Raw genomic sequence first — 18,582 nt, forward strand, 5'->3', positions numbered from 1 at the left:
ACCGGCTCGGTCCCTTTGCGTTGGTGTCCTTGCCACCGGCTTGGTCCCTTCGCGTCGGTGTCCTTGCCACCGGGGCAATCGCTGCCTTCTTTTTTACCTTCTTTTAAATCTATTTTCACAGGTGCTGCTAATTTTGATTTACCAAGAATATTTGTTTCCCATACTGTAGGGATCACTGCAGCATCCACCTCTGGTGGAATTTCCTGCTCCTCCACCTTTTCTTGTATCATCAGGATTTCTCCCGGTTTTGACTCAGGTATTTTTTTAAAAAAGAGTTCTCCATCCTCAAAAACAATTTGTGCATTTAATTTGGATAACAAATCCCTTCCTAACAAGGGTATCGGGCATTCTGGTACATACAAGAATTCATGTGTAATTATTTTATTTCCAAATTTCAAACCCAGGGGCTGCAGGAATGGTCTGTTTTCTTCCCTCCCTGTGGCTCTTACTATGTTTGCTGGTTTTGTTCCAATTTCTCCTTTACAAGTATTTAACACCAAAAATGTTGCTCCTGTATCCACTAGAAATTTAACTTCTTTTTCTCCCAGCTTAATTACAACCAGAGGCTCAGCTGGGTTCCCCTCCAGTCCCCTTCATTCATCCAAAACCATCATTCTGGCTATCTCTTTCTGAATTACTCACCTTTCCGTGGTATCAGGACGATGGATTAGCCAGGGATGCTTTCAGGCAATTTAGAAAGCAACAGGAAGCACGTTTTTCGCCCACACGTAATTAAGTCGTGGGACATATTGCCACAGGATGTCGTGAAGGTCAGAAGGACAAATGGACTCAAAACACCATTACACAAATTCACCAGAGGTAGTTTATATGTGTCTATTAAGCGCAACACTGCGTGCAGCATTTGGCTCAGAAGTCCCTGCACTGCTCACAGATGGAAACCAGGAGCGTGTCGGGGCAAAACCGCTCTGTAGGAGATCCCTCTTTTGTACCTTTTGCCCAAATTACCTGGACTGCCAGAGTGGGTATGGGCCAGGCAGACCTCCAGTCTGATCGCTGCGGTGACCGGTCTCACATAGCAGAGCCCCAGCACGTCTGTCCTACAAGAACCGTTCACGTTTCCCCTGGCAAAAAGCCCAAGCCCTGACACTCACCGCGGCTGCCATCATCCCCGCTGTTGCCCAGTGCAGCCGGAATTTTTTCCTCTTGCTTTGCATTGTGGCTGGTTTTTCTTTTGAAGGGGGTAGGGAAGGAAGAGGAGAGGAAACAGAGGTGACTGGAGCCAAAACACAGCCCCGAGGCAATAAACTAAATGCAAGACACATGTTCTTTAATTCTAGCTCAGCAGCCTCCGACACACGGGCTTCCTAGGGACAGCACCGAGACAGGACCCGATAGATTTGTGTCACACAGTAGAAGGGAAGTAAAAATAAAGTTTCCATTGGATTCTTTTTGTTTGTTTTTTTTCGGGAAAACCCACTGCCAATGAAGTTTCCACGATGGAACTGCAGCGCCAGGTTCCCTGCCGCGCGGCGAGCAGGCTGCATATGTGGCCGTGAGAGGGAAGGGGCCGAACCGCTCCTCGTGCCGGTGCTCCAAGTGCCAGTATCGGACAGGGGCACCATTATTCTCCATCTGCTCCAAAAACACTCTCTTTGCTCCTCCCCTCCTCCCTCACTAAGGAGCCTTTGAGTCCACGTGCCGAAGGAAAATCATCTCCGGGCTTTGCCTAAGGACTGGCCCCGCTGCTCGAGAGGGTCTGCCAGGAAGGTGCCGCTTGCCCCGGGGAGAAGCTCCTGCTGGGCTGCCCAGGGCAGGACGATGAGGGGGCAGAGGCTGGGAAGCGAGGAAGGCTCGTAGGAAGCACCCCTCATCCTCGGAAAGAGCCCGAAGAGGGGAGGTCTGGGCTTCCAGGGGCTGCTCGGCGGGGGAATGCCGGAGCGTGCCTCGCGGCCGGCGGGAAGCTTTCCCTGCGGAAGTTATAAATTAGGCATCTCCAGAGACCTCATTCATTTTACCCGTAATAAAATTACCACTTTTCAAAGGGGAAAACCCCTTTGAATGGCTTCAGTCAAACTAACCCCACGGGACGGCTTAGCTCAGATGCACGTATGCTCAATCTCAGGTTTGCGGGCAAGAATTATAGAGCTGCTTTGGGGACGTGGCTGATATTATAAGCAGTGTGACCCCTTCAAAGCCCACCCCAGCTACGTTCCTGAGGTCTGATGGGGCACAAAGCACCACCACTGCATCTCGGAAAGGAAGATGCAAATACAGCTACCTTGTTTCAACCTCCCCTGTTCCTTTTCTGACCTGTACTTTTCCCCCTGCTCTTTTCCAAGCAGTCCATATCCAACTCCCCCACCTCAGCAATGCCATTCACCCTTGTCCATAATGAAAAAAACAACAAAACCAAAACCCCAAAACAAAAAAACAAAACCCAAACAAAAAACCCCCACACACCTGAAGCTATTAATGCATCAGTTCAGGCTGAGACTTTTGATTTTAAAGAAAGAAGGGTTGCCTATTTGTTACTTGCCAACACCTCCTTATTTTGGTTAATCTTACCCTACAATGTTCTATTTGCTACAGCTTAAAAAAAAAATAGGCAGCTTACAACACAAATAGGGAACAGGATGTTTTTCCATGCTGCAGAGCCAGAGGAAAGCGAGGGACACAGAGCAGACAACAGGAGCGCTCCCCACACCAGCTGCCAGCAGTTACTGCCGATTCCTGACTTCGACACACCCCTCAAAGCGAGGGAAAACACCAGCTTCGAGATGAGTTAAACTTTGTCGTGAACAATATAAAGTAACACATTCACCCCCATGCGCGCAGACTAAATAGTCCAGGGCTGCTCTAAGCTCTTGAGGAAAAAAACCCCACCACTTCCAAACTAACATGCGTTTGTTTGAATCTGATGACTATGGACTGTATCTTGGAAAGCTCTCTGGGATATGGGAATACAGCTGAGGGAGACCCATTTGCTTCCAAACCCTAAAACTGCAGCATCTGCATTCCCTTGGGATGGTGCTACCACCTCAGGACTGTCGTTCTGAATTTTGTTCTTCCTCTTCTACTTTGACATTCAGTAAGCAAGCCTCCTGGACTGCAGCCACCCTGCTCCTACATCCCACCGGGATGACAACAGCTCCATTTCACCTGTTCAGCGAGACTCCAGCATCGGGACAGGCTTCAGAGCAGAAAAAAAGTCTGTTCACAATGAGTCAGAAGAGCACTGGTGTGAGGTGGAGAAGGATAAGACAGTACCTGCACAGTACCATGCTCGTGAGGGACCAGCATCTTCCCAGGAGGGAGGGGGCTGCGGCGTTACCCACCCCGTGCAGAGCTGCACCTTCCCTGCAAGCGGCTCACCCCAGCGAAGCCCCAGCCCAGCCACTTCCACGCTTTTATTATTTTATACTCCCATGTTCTGGCCAGGTCGCAGCTAGAGAAAGCTGCAACAGTTCTCTCCTCCTCACACAACCACTGACAGTTTGTAGTTCTCCGGCCCAGCATGAATCTAGCCCCAGGGGACAAAGCTTCCCTCAGTAAAGAAAAAGCTGGGGAGACAAATTCAGAAGACATGCAAGCGAACTCCTCTGGGCACTGCACCTGCATCAGACTGACACCGGAGCGCAGGGCTCTTCATTTTCTCTTGACCTTTCATCTCCAGCCTGTCCACCACGCCAGGCACTGGCAGGAGAGAGCTACAAGGTCACACCGCCCTAAGGCTGAAACGCAAACCCTCCTCAGGAGGTTGGCTCCTGCCCAAGAGAACTGGTTTAATTGGGGGAGACCTCACCTAGCAGGGAAGGTACTCAGTAAGGCACTGTTGGAGCTGCTGAACCCAAGTTACAGAGCTGAAGGACAGACAACCTCCTTCACAGATACATGGCAGCTTTTTTCCTCCCCTCGGCCAGAAACTCTGTCCGAGGAAAGACGACTGGCAGGCAATTTGAAACAGCAAATCCAGACAGGCTGCCTGCAACCGTGGCAGAGAGCTCAGCATGCCACACACACACCCCACTCAGGTGCTCAGGCTATCAGTAACGTTAACCACCCACAGTGCAAGAAGCCAGCTACCAAATTTCTACCTGGGAGATCACGCCTGAGGGTGAAAGGCATCCCTCAGCGGATACTGGAGCCTAGCAAGGACTGAGAAACCCTGTGAAGTGAAACCTTCTTCCTGGGGTGAGAAGCAGTAAGGATGGACATTCTCGAACTGCGCTAACGTCCAGACCCACTACTCCCCCACCAAAACCCCCGATGTTTTATTCTTCACATATCACTTGCCTAAGCAGCACCAAGTTGTAGCCAGAGCATCTATGGGTTGTACGTATACTCTGCAGTGAACCCAACGGATTTGTTTTAATCCTTGAGATCTGGAAGACCAGTATGTGGAACTCTGAACAACTGTGTGCGCATGTGTACACATCTACAGACCACCAAAGCAGTACTTTTGAGTTTAACACACTTTGCTCTGTGCAGCCCAAGCATAGTCGGTCCAGCCCAGGCCTTTGCTTCTTTTCCACACAGTGGAATACATTCTACTGCAAGAGTAGACTTTCCCAGTTGCAAGGTGCTCCAACACCAGGGTGAGGACAAACTGTTCACTAGGACACCAAATTGCACTGCTTGGCTTGGACAAGAAACCGGTCAACATTTTAAAGAGGGGATTTTATAGCCCGCACAACAGACTCCCAAGTTTCACTTTTCAACACACAAGTGTGGCAAAAGGGACAACCCCAGTCTAGAGTAAATGAATTCCACAAATATATAACAGTTTCAACAGCCTTGAGTACCGGTGCTCAGACTAAGGCTTTCTAATAAGTAATTCATCATAAAAATAAACCCAGTTTTCAGCTGGAAGTAAAAGGAAACCCAGGAGATTTGAAGCTTGACCTTTCTACATCTGTTGAAAAGCCATCAGGATCTTATCGGACCTGTTTAGCCCATGGAGCTCCCTTCCCAACCCTACATCGCAAGAGGTCAGGAAATGAAGGCTCTCAGTCATCACAGTTTGATTAAGATGGCTTAAAATTCGAGCTTTAATTGAAAGGGAAAGAAACATTCCAAAAGGATATATGTTTCATAGACTCAACTGAGTTACCAAATTTAGGTTTCATTGGATGTTATTGCAAACATGAACATTAAATCATAAGCACCGAATAGTAGAGAACTCAAAAAAAAAAAGATATAACCATACCATATCAGAAGGGATCGGACCAAATGCTTTTGTAGGCAACTATCCAAATGTGATGCACCAACACATTAGCTCAAAGGATGTAAGGACATCCCTGAACCCACCAGAAAAAACTTCTGAGGACTGACTACATCAACATTTTCCTGGCAAGTATCTTCTCTGCCAGCAATAAATCCCAGCTCAATACATATCTAAAATGATATACATTAGAGGGCGTGTGTTTAAGAGTATTAAGTTGGCTTAAATTACTTGAGCAAAATTTTAAATATGTAATAGAAATCTAAAAAGGAACACAAAAAAATTGAGAACACCACTGCAATATTAATGCCAAGCTGTTACTTTTTTTTTTTTAAACAGATCTGTACAGCAACATAGCAAAGAATGCAGTGATCACAATTCAAGCCAGACAGCAATCTAAGGGAATACTAATCCTGTATACAGCAGAGCTGAAACACTCCCAACATTCAGATGCTCCAAGTATGTTGGCTACCCTAATGCACTCCAAACCAGTTCTACCTACATAGGACATTTTGGTGTGAAAAAGTTTCTGTAAAGTTCCCTTTGTTTCCAGTGTTTTTCTTGTACAAAATATTACAATGGTTTTTTATATATATGTTTACAGACTTGCACAGCTAGAAAAATATAAACTACAATTGGGCTTGGCAATCAGTTCTTTTCTTTAAATACATGACATTTCAGAGCAAAAATTGTAGTGGTAACATACCCTGCACTTCAAGCATCTGCACAGAAAAGCTTTCTTCCTTAAGCGTATCAAGCCTAAAAACCATGACTGCAGTGAGACATGTGCCACAGTAAGTGCAACGAATGCAATTCATCTACCTCCTGGCATAAGGAAGACACAAGATGAATGTTATTTGTGCAGGTTAGTGGCACAATATAGAAAAATCCGTAACTAAACATTAAATTCCTTAATAACATTCATTAATTTCATAGGCAGAGCCTGTTAAAAAAAGGACAACCGTTGTAGCTTTTAAGAAAAGCAGACGCTAAGTTCACGGGGCTTTATACATCTTGAACAAAAATGCAACCACAGTTAACATTTCGGGGCATTTGCTAGCTTCAAGCAAGCCCCCAGGTATTAAGGTTTTTTCCATTCAACTTTTAAGTAGAGGCCGGGGAGGATTTTTTGCTTTAAAGCTACAGTATCTGTCATTATGGCTTTTAACACCCCAGCTTTCACCCAGATGAGGTACATGTTTCTAGTGAAATGGTAACAGTTGAGCAGGATGAGTTTCAATGGACCACAAAAATCCACACATAGGTGTAAACAGGTTGTCTTATGAAAGGTTGCCAAACCAAATTGTAACAGCGCAAAACAAGATTTCTTCTTTTATTTTTCTCTGTAGAAAGCGTTGTCGAGGCATCTAGGACGTCGCTAGTAGTTAAGCCACTGAGCAAACCCTCTTTCCACCAGACTTCTGTTTACCGACACCACCTAAAAGGAGGTAAAAAAAAAAGTAGAAAGGTGAACAAACTACTAGCAAGAAGCATCAGCAAGTTCCTAACCAGCAATAAAAAGTCTGCATAATCATATACCTTATCAGTGTTGAAAAAATAGGCATGTTAACATACCCACCTCATCTCCCGTCAAGTTCCACAGCTGTATCAGTGGCAGACCTGTTGCGCTGTCATAATTTGTGACCTGGAAACACAGAAGAACATTAGCGTGCAGCAATTCTGGTCTGAGCCGTGCAGGGTGCAAGGCTAGCATCATTCACTGCATATCAGATCCTCAGACTCAGCGTAGGCTCGTGGAAATGTAGCTCCTGCCACCAGGCAGCTGGGACACCCTGCTGGCAAGTGCGCTCTGGTCGCTCAAATCCGTGCCCTTGCTAGAATTAGTGATGCATTTGAGCACTGCACTAAAACCCAAGGAAGCTGCGAGATTGAGCGTCACAAGCGCTATCGGCTTCCCACTCGTCCCAACTGCCTTACGTGGACAGCTACAGCCACTGTCAGAGGCACTTCGGAAGAGGCAAGTGCCTCTTCGCTGAGACCAGGCACTGCATGCAGAAGCCTTTGGGATGCCCTTACTTCTCCCTCCGGCCAGCCAGAGGCCAAGTCCTGGATGTCAGTCTTGCAAAGACTGTTGAGACTGGCAAAGCAGCGCAGACCCAGGTGAATATTTGATCCGCTGGACAACAGGCCACTTTGTGCTCTGTAAATCCATCCAGGTGCCCTTCCTCTCTGCCCGCATCAGTAACAAGAGGGAATACTCATCCCTTCCCAGCCAGGCAGTCCTGAGTGGTCCTGGTGCCACACAAGGAAGTTTTCGGCGCCCGAGATTGCTCGACGAGAATCCTGCCCAGCAGCCAGGCTTACAGGCTGTGGCTTTGTTTTCGATTTTAACACGCACGGTATGCGAGGGGGCAGAGAGGACAACAGCAGCAGTCAAATTGGCAACCAGACTTCCAGGCAGCTCTCGTGTACCTGTGCCACTAGGACTGCGCCTTTGGTCATCTCACTAACAGCGGCGTCGGCTTCAGGTGAAAAGTGATCCTCGTCTTGGGAAAGAAAAGAGCAGGAGAAAACAAATGAGATATATTCTTCACAGGCTTTAAAGGCCAGAAGGGACTATTAAGCTAATCTTGCCTGACCTCCTACATAAGTTAGGCCAGAGAATCCTCACCTACTGTTGCTGTACGCATTTGCTGAAACCAGTCTATTAAGCTGGAGATCACACAAGTATTGTGCCTGCTGTGTTGCTGAAGGGAAAGGATGAAGTGCTTTCTAAAGCCACTAGCTCAGTTAATGTGAACATAAGTGGCTGATGAATTAGGAGGCTTTAAAGACAGAAAAGTCTACTTCTGCAGTACGTTTGAGCTGCCATTAGTATTTTGATCCTTAATAAACTAAGCTCAGGGGCCTCAGGACATTACTGACCCTGCACAGAGTGCAATACTGTGAACGGGAACTCCGAAGCATTTGTATCACAGGCCGGCTGGCACCTGAACAGTGCCAAATGCACTCTTGGCAGCTCAGGTCTCTCAGCCTGCACAGCTTACGTGGGCACTGTTGCTAACTCCACACCTGTAATGCAGCAGGAAACTCTTGTGTCCCAGGCAATACAGTTACAATCTACACTGCAGACCAGACATTTCAGAAGTATTTTCATTTTGGAGGAAAGTTGCTTATTTCCTACCAAATCACTGCAAAATGAAGTTTCTCCTTTGTGCTCCCCACCCTGAGACCGCCTCCAGCAGCAAGTGAACTCCTTACAAATCCCGAAGGAGGTCGATTACCTCAGGGAACATGGAAAACACTGACTTCTGCAAGAAGCAGCTTAAACCTCGCCATCCATCTACAGTCTTGGCAGAGCCTCCTGTACCTCCTGGTTAGAGCACGCATCTCTAACACCACTAGAAAAAAGGAAAAAAAAAAAAGGGGGGGGGGGGGGCAAACCAAAGCATTTCTAGGTAGTGACTGACATTCTTCCAGTGCTTGGAGGGTAGTCTTTTGAACACAGAATTATACACATCAGTCATTTTAGTAGGAAAATGTCAGATATTCATCTAGCAGATTAAAAACTAAGTTTGCGTTTACAGCTACTCTATGACAGAAGAAGGCAGAGTAGTTACAGCTGCTTCACCTGTACCCTGCCAGTCCTGCCAACTTGCTGTTTAGGAGAGTAATTCATTCTCTCCTCCACCCAGGAAAAAGCCTGAACATTTATCATCTTTCCCCTGGAGCCTGACAGGTTATGCCATGCTAGCACATTTAGAAGAATAAAATACAATTTTTCCAATCTTGCTCTAGTCACATCAGAGGCTGCGCTTGCAATAGGAGGGAAAAGGTTTAGACAGAATCATCGCTTGTACACAGTTGGTATCCATTTAAACCTGCAGGGGGAGCACCAACGGTATGTCTTGAGAGCTCCATTACCTGGGAGTGGCACCACGTTGTCTAGTAAAACTTCTGCTCCTTGGAAAGGTAGTGATAAAAAATCAGACCTTAAAGAAAAGAGAATCAATCAGAGTAAGAACACGGCTTTAAGTTTCTCCTGTATTCTTTTAGAGCAATTGATTAATCAATGTCACCTTACAGGAATTCAGTTTGAAATTGATGACAGTAAAAAAAAAAAATCAGATTGTTCTCCCAGCAATCTAAGCAACAGCAATAAATAGTCTGATTAGCACGCCAAGTTGGATTGGGCTCCAAGCAAAAACCACCTCCATAATGGAAGCTGTACTGCTTTTCTCCCACCTCTGGGGCACAATCAAGTATTTAATGGGCTTGTCTAAGAAAACCCCCATCCAATACAGCTCTCCCAGCCAATGGGGCTGGGGCACAGAGAATCTGAATCTTCTTTCTAGCTCATCAATTAACTACAATTTAGGGCCTCCTGAAGGCATCCTTTCACTCAGCTTCCACGCTGAAGTGGCAGAAGTTGCAATTTCCTCTCCCCTCCCCTTCGAAAAAGCCTTGCAAGAGCTTGCTGTGCTCCCAAGGAATTCACAGCTGCTGCTGAGCCAAACCTTTCCACCGTTTTCCGCTTCAGCTGTGGAAAAACCTATAAGCAATTCAAACGGTATATGAAGATTCAAGCCAGATATTGCCTTAGGCCACAGAAGAGGAGCTAAAGACCTGATTTGTCTGAGTGTGTCAATCTTCACTTTGTCGTATCCTCCATAGTCCACGTATCTGAGCTCCACTTCACCGGTCTCTTCGAAGTAGCTAATAACTTGAGCCCGGAACCATGCCCCATCCAGGCCTGGAGCCGCGCAGATAATGCCAACTGCAAAACACAGGAGTACAGAGGAGAAAGGCTCAGCGTAAGTGGATTTCCAGAAATTAGCACTTCAGGCATCAGTACTTATCTACTGAGAATCAACAGCATTTCTTACGCTGCCAACATCTTCTTTCACCACCACCCACACCCCCACCAGACAAGGCCTGCAGCTGGGACGCAGGAGAAGTGGGTTTTACTCTCAAGTCTCTGTCTGCCACTTCCATGCTGTTCTACCCAGGTGTACAGTTCCCTTCCAGCCTTCGGTCACTAACAGTGAGGTCTGTCCCCAAAAAGGAAAGTTAGCGCTAGTAACCCCCTTCCATGTGATGCACCCTCCACTTTACACCACGTGCAGACTGTGACACTATGAAGATTTGGGAGTAGTTCCATACTTTGTCAGCAAAAATACACCAGATGCCAAGTTGATTAGAAATAGCCTGAGATGGACTTTATCTCATTCTGAATTTCAACATGCAACTAAGTGGCTGGGGAGGTACTCTAGGGATGAGTGGGGTAAGGAAGAGTAGAGCAGCATCTGTAGTCTGCCAGCGGCTTAAAAAAATATGAAATGACAAGTGAACTATCACATTCTCATCCACTGGGAAACTTCCCAAGCCTAACTCAGTGGCATCAGGCTTTCGTGTGACCCTAGAAGTTTCTCAGCTGAACAATTTGTGAGCAATCACATTACATGCCTTCTACTGGAGTTGGCAGGGTTGGAATTTCCAGTTGAGAATAGCAGGCGTACATCTGCTGGTCGAGGCTACGCAGACCATGGAAAGTGGGGTGCGTATGCTGCTGTAGAAACATGTGCCCTGCATCGACTTGGTTTGCCACGACGACCTCTACAGAGACTCCGTCTGGGAGGAAGAGCTGTCATGTGGAGAAAAGAAATTCTCATTAGCGTTCACTGCAACACAAGCTTCATTCACAGCAACTCCATGTTCCACCAGCAACTCCTGAGGCTTACAGCCATGGGTGGAAAAGCCCTGGCACTCCGGTATTTCACTTCCAAAAGCTACTCACTGTTACTCCCTGCTGCTCTAACAGAAATCAGACTTGAGGCGGGGCCCGCCTTGCATACAAAAAGACTATCGGCATGAAGCAGTCGGAAGACTTATTTACCCAAGGGATCCGGGGAACTACAGGCCTGTCGGTCTGACCTCGGTGCCAGGGAAGGTTACAGAGCAGATCATCTTGAGTGCCATCACACAGCAGGTACAAGACAACCAGGTGATCAGGCCCAGTCAGCGTGGGTTTATGAAACGCAGGTCTTGCTTGACTAACCTGATCTCCCTCTGTAGCAAGGTGACCCACTTAGTAGATGAGAGAAAGGCTGTGGATGTTGTCTACCTAGACTTTAGTAAAGCCTTTGACAGCATTTCCCACAGCATTCTCCTGGAGAAACTGGCTGCTCATGGCTTGCATGGGCGTACTCTTACTAGGTAAAAAACTGGCTAGATGGCCAGGCCCAAAGAGTGGTGGTGAATGGAGTTAAATCCAGTTGGCAGCCAGTCACAAGTGGTGGTCCCCAGAGCTCAGTTTTGGGGCCAGTTCTCTTTAATATCTTTATCAATGATCTGGACAAGGGGATCGAGTGCACCCTCAGTAAGTTTGTGGATGACACCAAGTTGGGCAGGAGTGTTGATCTGCTCGAGGGTAGGAAGGGTCTCCAGAGGGATCTGGACAGGCTGGATGGATGACCTGAGGCCAGTTGTATGCAATTCAACAAGGCCAAGTGCCGCGTCCTGCACCTGGGTCACAACAACCCCACGCGGCGCTACAGGCCTGGGGAAGAGTGGCTGGAAAACTGCCTGGTGGAAAAGGACCCGGGGGTGTTGGTCAACAGCCGGCTGAATATGAGCCAGCAGTGTGCCCAGGTGGCCAAGGTGGCCAACGGCATCCTGGCCTGTATCAGAAATAGTGTGGCCAGCAGGAGCAGGGCAGGGATCGCCCACCCAGGGATCAGCACTGGTGAGGCTGCACCTCGAATACTGTGTTCAGTTTTGGGCCCCTCACTAGAAGAAAGACGCTGAGGTGCTGGAGCGTGTCCAGAGAAGGGCAACGAAGCTGGTGAAGGGTCTGGAGCACAAGTCCTATGAGGAGCAGCTGAGGGAACTGGGGTTCTTCAGTCTGGAGAAAAGGAGGCTGAGGGGAGACCTTATCACTCTCTACAGCTACCTCAAAGGAGGTTGTACCGAGGTGGGTCTTGGTCTCTTTTCCCAAGTAAGAAGTGACAGGATGAGAGGAAACAGCCCCAAGTTGTGCCACGGGAGGTTTAGATTGGATATTAGGAAAAATTTCTCCACTGAAAGGGTTGTCAAGCATTGGAACAGGCTGCCCAGGAAAGTGGTTGAGTCACCATCCCTGGGGGTATTTAAAAGACGTGTAGACGTGCTGCTTAGGGACATGGTTTAGTGGTGGACTTGGCAGTGTTAGGTTAATGGTTGGACTTGATGATCTTAAAGGTCTTTTCCAACCTAAATGATTCTATGATTCTACATTTCTCAGCTCAGGCAGAATGGAAACTGCAGTGGAAGAGCAGGTAGGCAAATCTGATCTGTAACAGTTACATAAGCTGGACAGCAGAGAGCCACACAAAATCCAACTGGTTTTGAGGGCATCTGTGAACCAGCCACGTTGACGTAGCATACTATGACAGCAGCGACCAACAACAGCCTTCCACCCTGACATCAGCATAGCCAGCAAGCTGGGACTTACCCAGGCAGTCATAAGGAGGGAATGAAGCGTCAGTGGTGTTGGTGGAGGTAGAGCGTAGATGTTGGTGAGACACAGCTCTTTGAACTTCTTGCCAATCAGGCTCAGTACTTTTTCGACTTGTTGCGAAGAGCCTGGAAGACAAAAATCCCACAGAAAGTCTGTAGTACAGATATGCTGAGGACACCCCCACCCCGTGAAGTGCCTTCTGCGCTACATCAACGATTTAATTTTTAATAGATTGGCCATGTAACCTGATATCAGACCAACATGAGCAACTCAGGCCCCAGTTTCAACAGCGTTAGCCTCCAGTATGAACCCAATTCACTGGCAGATATTTTTCAGCCACAATTAATCTAACATCCTTCACAGTCAAGACCGCACTTGCTGATACACATCCCATAGCTCCTCCTTCAAGCCTGAAGGGATCCTTCAAAACGTGTTGGTTAAACTACAGCAGCCGAAGATGTTAAAATGCATTCTCACCTCTAGAATAAGAGGGTTCAAATGCCAAGGCACAGGCAACTTGGCATACACCTCTACTGTAACAGCACCGATTAGAAAAGTTTTGTAAAGCACTAGGCTCACAAAGCCACTAAATCTGTTTAAATTCCTTGCCCATCTAATTAAGGCCCCCAAGCTACATATTAGACCATGAATAAAGAGACATTCCGCTTACCTTCAATGTGACAGACTTGGGAGTCACGGAAATAAGGTAGTGTTGAGACATAAATTTTGGCACCAGACGATTGCCTCAAGAAGCTCATAAATTTTCCTTGTTTGCCGATCAAGCGGCCAACTAATTCCTTTATGAAAGTAACAAGAAAGCAACAGTCAGGAAGAGAAACATAGATCAAACAACACCGTTCTCTGTGGCTTATTTCACCCACATTCCCAGTTCCTGTAGCACAGGGCCAGGCAGAATAAGTATAAGGGAATGCTGGACCAGCGCAGAGTTCAGCAGGTCTATGACAAGTCAAGGTAGATACAGATCAGTAAGCACAGCTTGTTTTGATAGATCCGTCTTCGTATCTTGTAGAATGACACAAAGACACGATGGTTTTTACCAGGCCTGGTAAAAGCTACTGTCTTCCTACAGTCAAGTGAAGTCACGTCCTCTCCCAATCTCCTACCATTTCTTGTTTTAAAAAAGCATGCTACATGCCTTTTTCATTCAAATATGAAATACTAAGTTTTAGCAATTTTTAAACAAGCTAATTAGATTAGATAGGGAGTAGACAAATTCATGGGAGAGTAAACCAGGCTATCATGCCCATTAGACTGCAGAGTCCCAGGACAGCTGTGCGGGATGATGAAGAGATGTCTTTGCATGCCCTATTACTTCTACTCTTTCACTGGCACCTGCCACCACCTACTGTCAGAGACCAGGTACCAGAGCAGAAGTGTTGGGCCCAAGTCAGTATGGATAATCCTATACAATGTAGAGTTGGCTACTTCAAGAAAAGTGACAGCCTGTCTTCATGAAACACTGAAACATATTTTTCTGCTGTAGAACTGCTTCTTTAGCCTGTGTTTTACTGGTCCATTAAAATGCACGTTACACGTCTTCCCTGGGCTCACAGCATCCAAGCACTCGAGGCAGCATGCTTATCCTGCCGGGAGCTGCTGTCTCACATTACTGGCTGTCATTATTCGGGTCTGCTGAGCAGCAGAACTGCAAGAGCGATGCTGTGCAGGACAGCCACAGATGATTTTGCATACACAAAGCAGGGAAGAAGGTATGAACGTAGTCCTAAAAACACAGTCTCTCTCTCAACGCAAAAGAAAGCTCACTATAAAGACAGAGACACAGCAGCTCTACAGAATAGCTCATACGAGCATTCAGCTTGTGAGGAAGGGTTTGGACAGGCAGTTGAAACATAACCCTCCTACATAGCAGGGGAAAAAAAAAAAAAAAAAATCACCTGCCCTTAATAACTGTGTACCCTCAAAGCCTTCTGAATGCTTTCAGAGCATCGGACTAACAGATTGGGGTGGAAGATAATGGGGAATAATGAGTCCAGCAACCAACATTACCCTGGGCATAACCCTGACATGCCTCTTGTTTACAGGTGTGTACTGGCTCTTTGTTCCTGTTGAGTCCTAACGGGAGCTAAATGCTTAAATCCTCGTTGATTTGTTGTTGATCTCTCTGGGATGGCACTGAGCCAGTACCAGGCTGGAAGAACCAGAAGATGGCTATGTAGGGCAAGGCAGGATGCGCGAGCAGGCCAACGGCTGGTTACCTTTGGAACCTCTATCTCCCAGATAACGACGCCGGACTTGCTGGATTCTCCTCTTAGCTTAGAGTTCTGCCGACTCACTGTCTTCCTCATGGCACAGCCACTGTCCACAAAGTCCACGCTATTTACATCCAAACCTACAAGACATACAGACATGTCAGTATTCAGACAACCCACACAATCCAGCTACCAGACACAAGGCCATGAAAATATATAATTTCATAGAGAGGTGACATTGAGCTCTTCCTATGCATTCAGTTGGGATGATCCTGTATCAGGTTCTCTGGTATTTCAGAAAGGGTAAAGTCCCATCACACGCGGCCTGCTACAAGTTTCCTTTTATTGCTGGAGAAAAACCTGCACACCTCTGGGAATGCAACAGAAGGAGGCCCGAGTTCAGCAGGAGTCCTTCAAACATGGTGACACCTTATGCAGCAGCAGAGACAAGACACTTTAAGTCAAAAGTTACCAGCTGAACAAGAGCTATGCTAACACCAACACTGAGCTGCTGCTGCAGCAAGGTATTTTGCATTTTCCCCACATGGTTTAAACAGGGCTTTTCACAGGGAGTTCAGCATGCAGGGAGGGATGTGCAACCTATTCGTCTGCTCTTTGCATTGACATTACATTCCTGCCCCAACGAGGGTTGCACGGTGACCTGAGCACCAGCTGTGCCCACTACTAGCTGTGGTAGAGGATTGTCTCTTGCCCAGATTTGTCATATGCTTGAAGAAACAAGGTGCCAGAGCTGAGCTACGTTTTGTTCCCAAACCATCAGCCGATACCAGGAACATTCGTACTTGGGAAGGGGACAAACTCAAACAGCTTCCTCCTGGTCAGATCCCAGATACAGTCAGTGTAACAAGATCAAGAACAAGAACAAGGCTGATCCTTCCTCCAGATTAACAAGCAGAAACATGAAGATCCTCACTTGCTTGCAAGAATTCAGATCACCCAGTACAAGACCGAAGAGAAAAATAAGCCCAACAGCTGCCTCACATTTGCCACATCTTAATAAGTAACACAGCACAGATGCCTCGAAAGTCAAAGGCAAGCAGTGCAGCTGTTTGCAATAGACTTGCTAGACAAGGATGAGGATTTAAGTCTCACAGCCTGGGTGCGAAGGTCAGCTGTAGGACCTCTTATCCAACGCAGCCACATTATCAACTTTACCTGCTATACGCCGTCTCCCTACCTGTCTCCCTGCAGAGCTTTCAGCCCTTGTCATCACCAGGCTCCACAACACACCGTTGTACCTTCTCATCGCACCAGCATTCACAACAAGGCAAAACCATTTTCCTCCTGTGGTTACTCTCACTAGTGAAAATGTTTTGTGGGTTTAATCCTTAATTGTTGGCAAACTCACTCCCCATGTCTCACAACAAGCAGCGTTCCAACTACTTTGTAGCAATTACAAAAGACATCCTGTCATTAAGGGCTGTTGGCGCCACAGGGTCCTATAAAGGATTTTAACATCCATCCCCAAGGTCACACGGGTTAACATTTGCTCAGACAGCTTTGTATTCTGCCAGGCACACATCATCCAGGATCTAGAAGGCAAAAGCAACGCAGAGACAGATGGGGGAACTCCACGAACATTGCTCCCTGTTGGGATTTCTTGGCATGCACCTACCCTTCCAAGCAAAAAGGCTTCAGGGTAATTGGTCTGCAACCAACTGATTTTATCACAGCTCGTCAGAGCACTTCCCTGGTTCATCCAACAGCACCTCAGAAACCTGCCTTACAGCCTCCTTTCGGCAGCAGCCCACAAACACAGATAAGAACCCAGTCCTTACTAGAGGCTGCCCGAACTGAAGCAGAAACCATTTGCATTAGCGGGTCTCAAACCAGCAAGGTGTTCAACAGCCTGGCCTACATCCAGACACAGCCCATTTCACTGGGCTACTCAAGCACATGCTTCGCTTTAGACAATAAGCTTTGTGCTGAATGCAGACCAGTCTGTTCAACCTTTCGTCGTATACCCTGAAGATCACCCAGCTAACACGGGATCCTACAGGGACGGGAATTCTGAGAGCAAATGCATACCCACCTGCACACGAGGCCTAAATATTCATCTACTGGCAAAGGTAAAGATGAAGAGGACTTATCTGAACATGTTCTGAAGCAGAAGGGTTACAGCACATAAAATATTTGTTCACCACATTTTCATGGGAGCATTTTCAAATCCCTTACCTCCTGAGCGATCTCCATCCACCTCTGCTGCCCTGCGACGCTCATGATTCAAGCCTGGACCATCCTCCACGATTCCCAAAGACTCTCGTGTCAGTGTCGCTGATGCTGATGGCCACTGATCTTGGTTTGCACTAGAGCTTGAATCCTGTACAAGGCTCAGCGCAGCACTGCCGTGACACTCTGTGCTCTTTGAGATCAGAGGGAGAGAAACACAAGCAGGGACACCGCTTTCATCTTGAGATCCTGTCGTTTCTAGTTTTTCACTGTCGTCCTCAAGGGTGCTGGGCTGCGTTGTCACTACTGACAGGTCTGGAAGGTCCTGTGAGAGATCTAGCCTCTCGTGAGTTTGAGACAGAAGAGAGGGCGTCGTCGACCCTGCTGAGAGCAGGGAGGTCGAGGTTTCGTTCTCTCGGCATTCCTCTTCTGACGAGAGAGGCAGTCTTCGAGGAACACATGCTTCTGTTTTGGGTGGTGAATCATTCTCTGGCGCTTCTTCCTGCTGCTCTTCTTCAGTGGCTATTGCTTGTTTATCGTGATAGCTTGCATGCTTTTTTCTACGGGAATAGATCCACCAGCAGCCAACAAGTGCCAGCACTCCAGGTATGGCATATGGGATAATATTGCGGAAACGTGAAGCCATTTTACAGATCCTTAGCAATTATGTCTAGAAGAAGAAACAAAAGCCATGTTACAATAGTCACAGGAAAGGTAACAGCAAGGCTAAAGTTTCATAAATGCCTTGAGGTATTTCTATTAGCATGAACAGACTCGTTTTCTAGCCACTCCTTAAATTCACATCTCTGCTCCACCAACAGACCACAGAACAAGATCCTGACCTAAGACTAGGAATATCTGGACATTTCTCACCATTACGCTCACCAATTTCACCTTATCCCACCTTTACATGTAAAACAATTTCACCTTCTTTCTCCTGCCTCACCTTCGCAGGTCAGTACTACACACAAGGACAGCATCCGGCACTGCAAGTCTCTCCAGCATCAGGCTGGGTTCACAGCACAGCGGTACCACCAGCACTCCGAGACACAGACTTGACACGCTGCAGGTCTCCCCAGTTCTCTGCTTGAAAGGCAGCACCACATTCCTGAGAGTTTCATAGGTTGACAACACGCACTTCTCTAAAACATAATAGCTCAGTGAAGGTGAAGTGCTTTGCAAATGTTCTCATCCACAGCAACTGCGAGAGGCTGGTGAGCGGGCACACGACAGAAGTCTGCAGTTAAGTAGACGCTAAACAGCAACACGCAGCTACTCCATTTACTTTTATACACACAGTGTAGGAATTCCTAAACAAAGAACAGCTACAGCCTGATCAAGCAAGTGCCTCCCAATAACCAGAAGTGCCTCTACAAGATTTTGCAGCAGTGAAGATGGGAAATCTGCTATAGCGCCCTTACAACCGCAGTATTTATCTAGCAAAAGCAGCCCGGATAGGGACACTACTACCTAGGAACCCAGCTCCAAAGTTTGTTCTACATTACTATGTTGACAGCTGC

General features: G+C 47.1%; 1 protein-coding gene across 1 annotated transcript; it reads right to left on the reverse strand.

Moving 5' to 3' along the window:
* Positions 1-6,540: 6,540 nt before the first annotated feature.
* LOC142027862 (A-kinase anchor protein 1, mitochondrial-like) lies at positions 6,541-18,122 on the reverse strand. The gene is made up of 10 exons (XM_075022062.1): positions 17,069-18,122; positions 14,879-15,012; positions 13,312-13,438; positions 12,636-12,766; positions 10,610-10,787; positions 9,770-9,920; positions 9,068-9,135; positions 7,616-7,689; positions 6,762-6,827; positions 6,541-6,620 (listed from the first exon to the last, which is right to left on the reverse strand). Exons 1-10 carry the CDS (start codon positions 17,706-17,708, stop codon positions 6,561-6,563), a joined length of 1,629 nt encoding a protein of 542 aa, XP_074878163.1. The 5' UTR covers positions 17,709-18,122; the 3' UTR covers positions 6,541-6,560.
* Positions 18,123-18,582: the final 460 nt, after the last annotated feature.

This window comes from Buteo buteo, unplaced genomic scaffold, assembly GCF_964188355.1.
Source record: "Buteo buteo unplaced genomic scaffold, bButBut1.hap1.1 HAP1_SCAFFOLD_74, whole genome shotgun sequence".
NCBI lineage: Eukaryota > Metazoa > Chordata > Aves > Accipitriformes > Accipitridae > Buteo > Buteo buteo.

Coding starts and splice junctions, on each gene's coding strand:
- LOC142027862 (XM_075022062.1), bottom strand. CDS start 17,708: ATGGCTTCACGTTTCCGCAATATTATCCCATATGCCATACCTGGAGTG. Junction 13,439..14,878: donor GGGAGATAGAGGTTCCAAAG/GTAACCAGCCGT, acceptor ACTTTCATAAAG/GAATTAGTTGGCCGCTTGAT. Junction 10,788..12,635: donor CCCTCCTTATGACTGCCTGG/GTAAGTCCCAGC, acceptor TCCACATGACAG/CTCTTCCTCCCAGACGGAGT.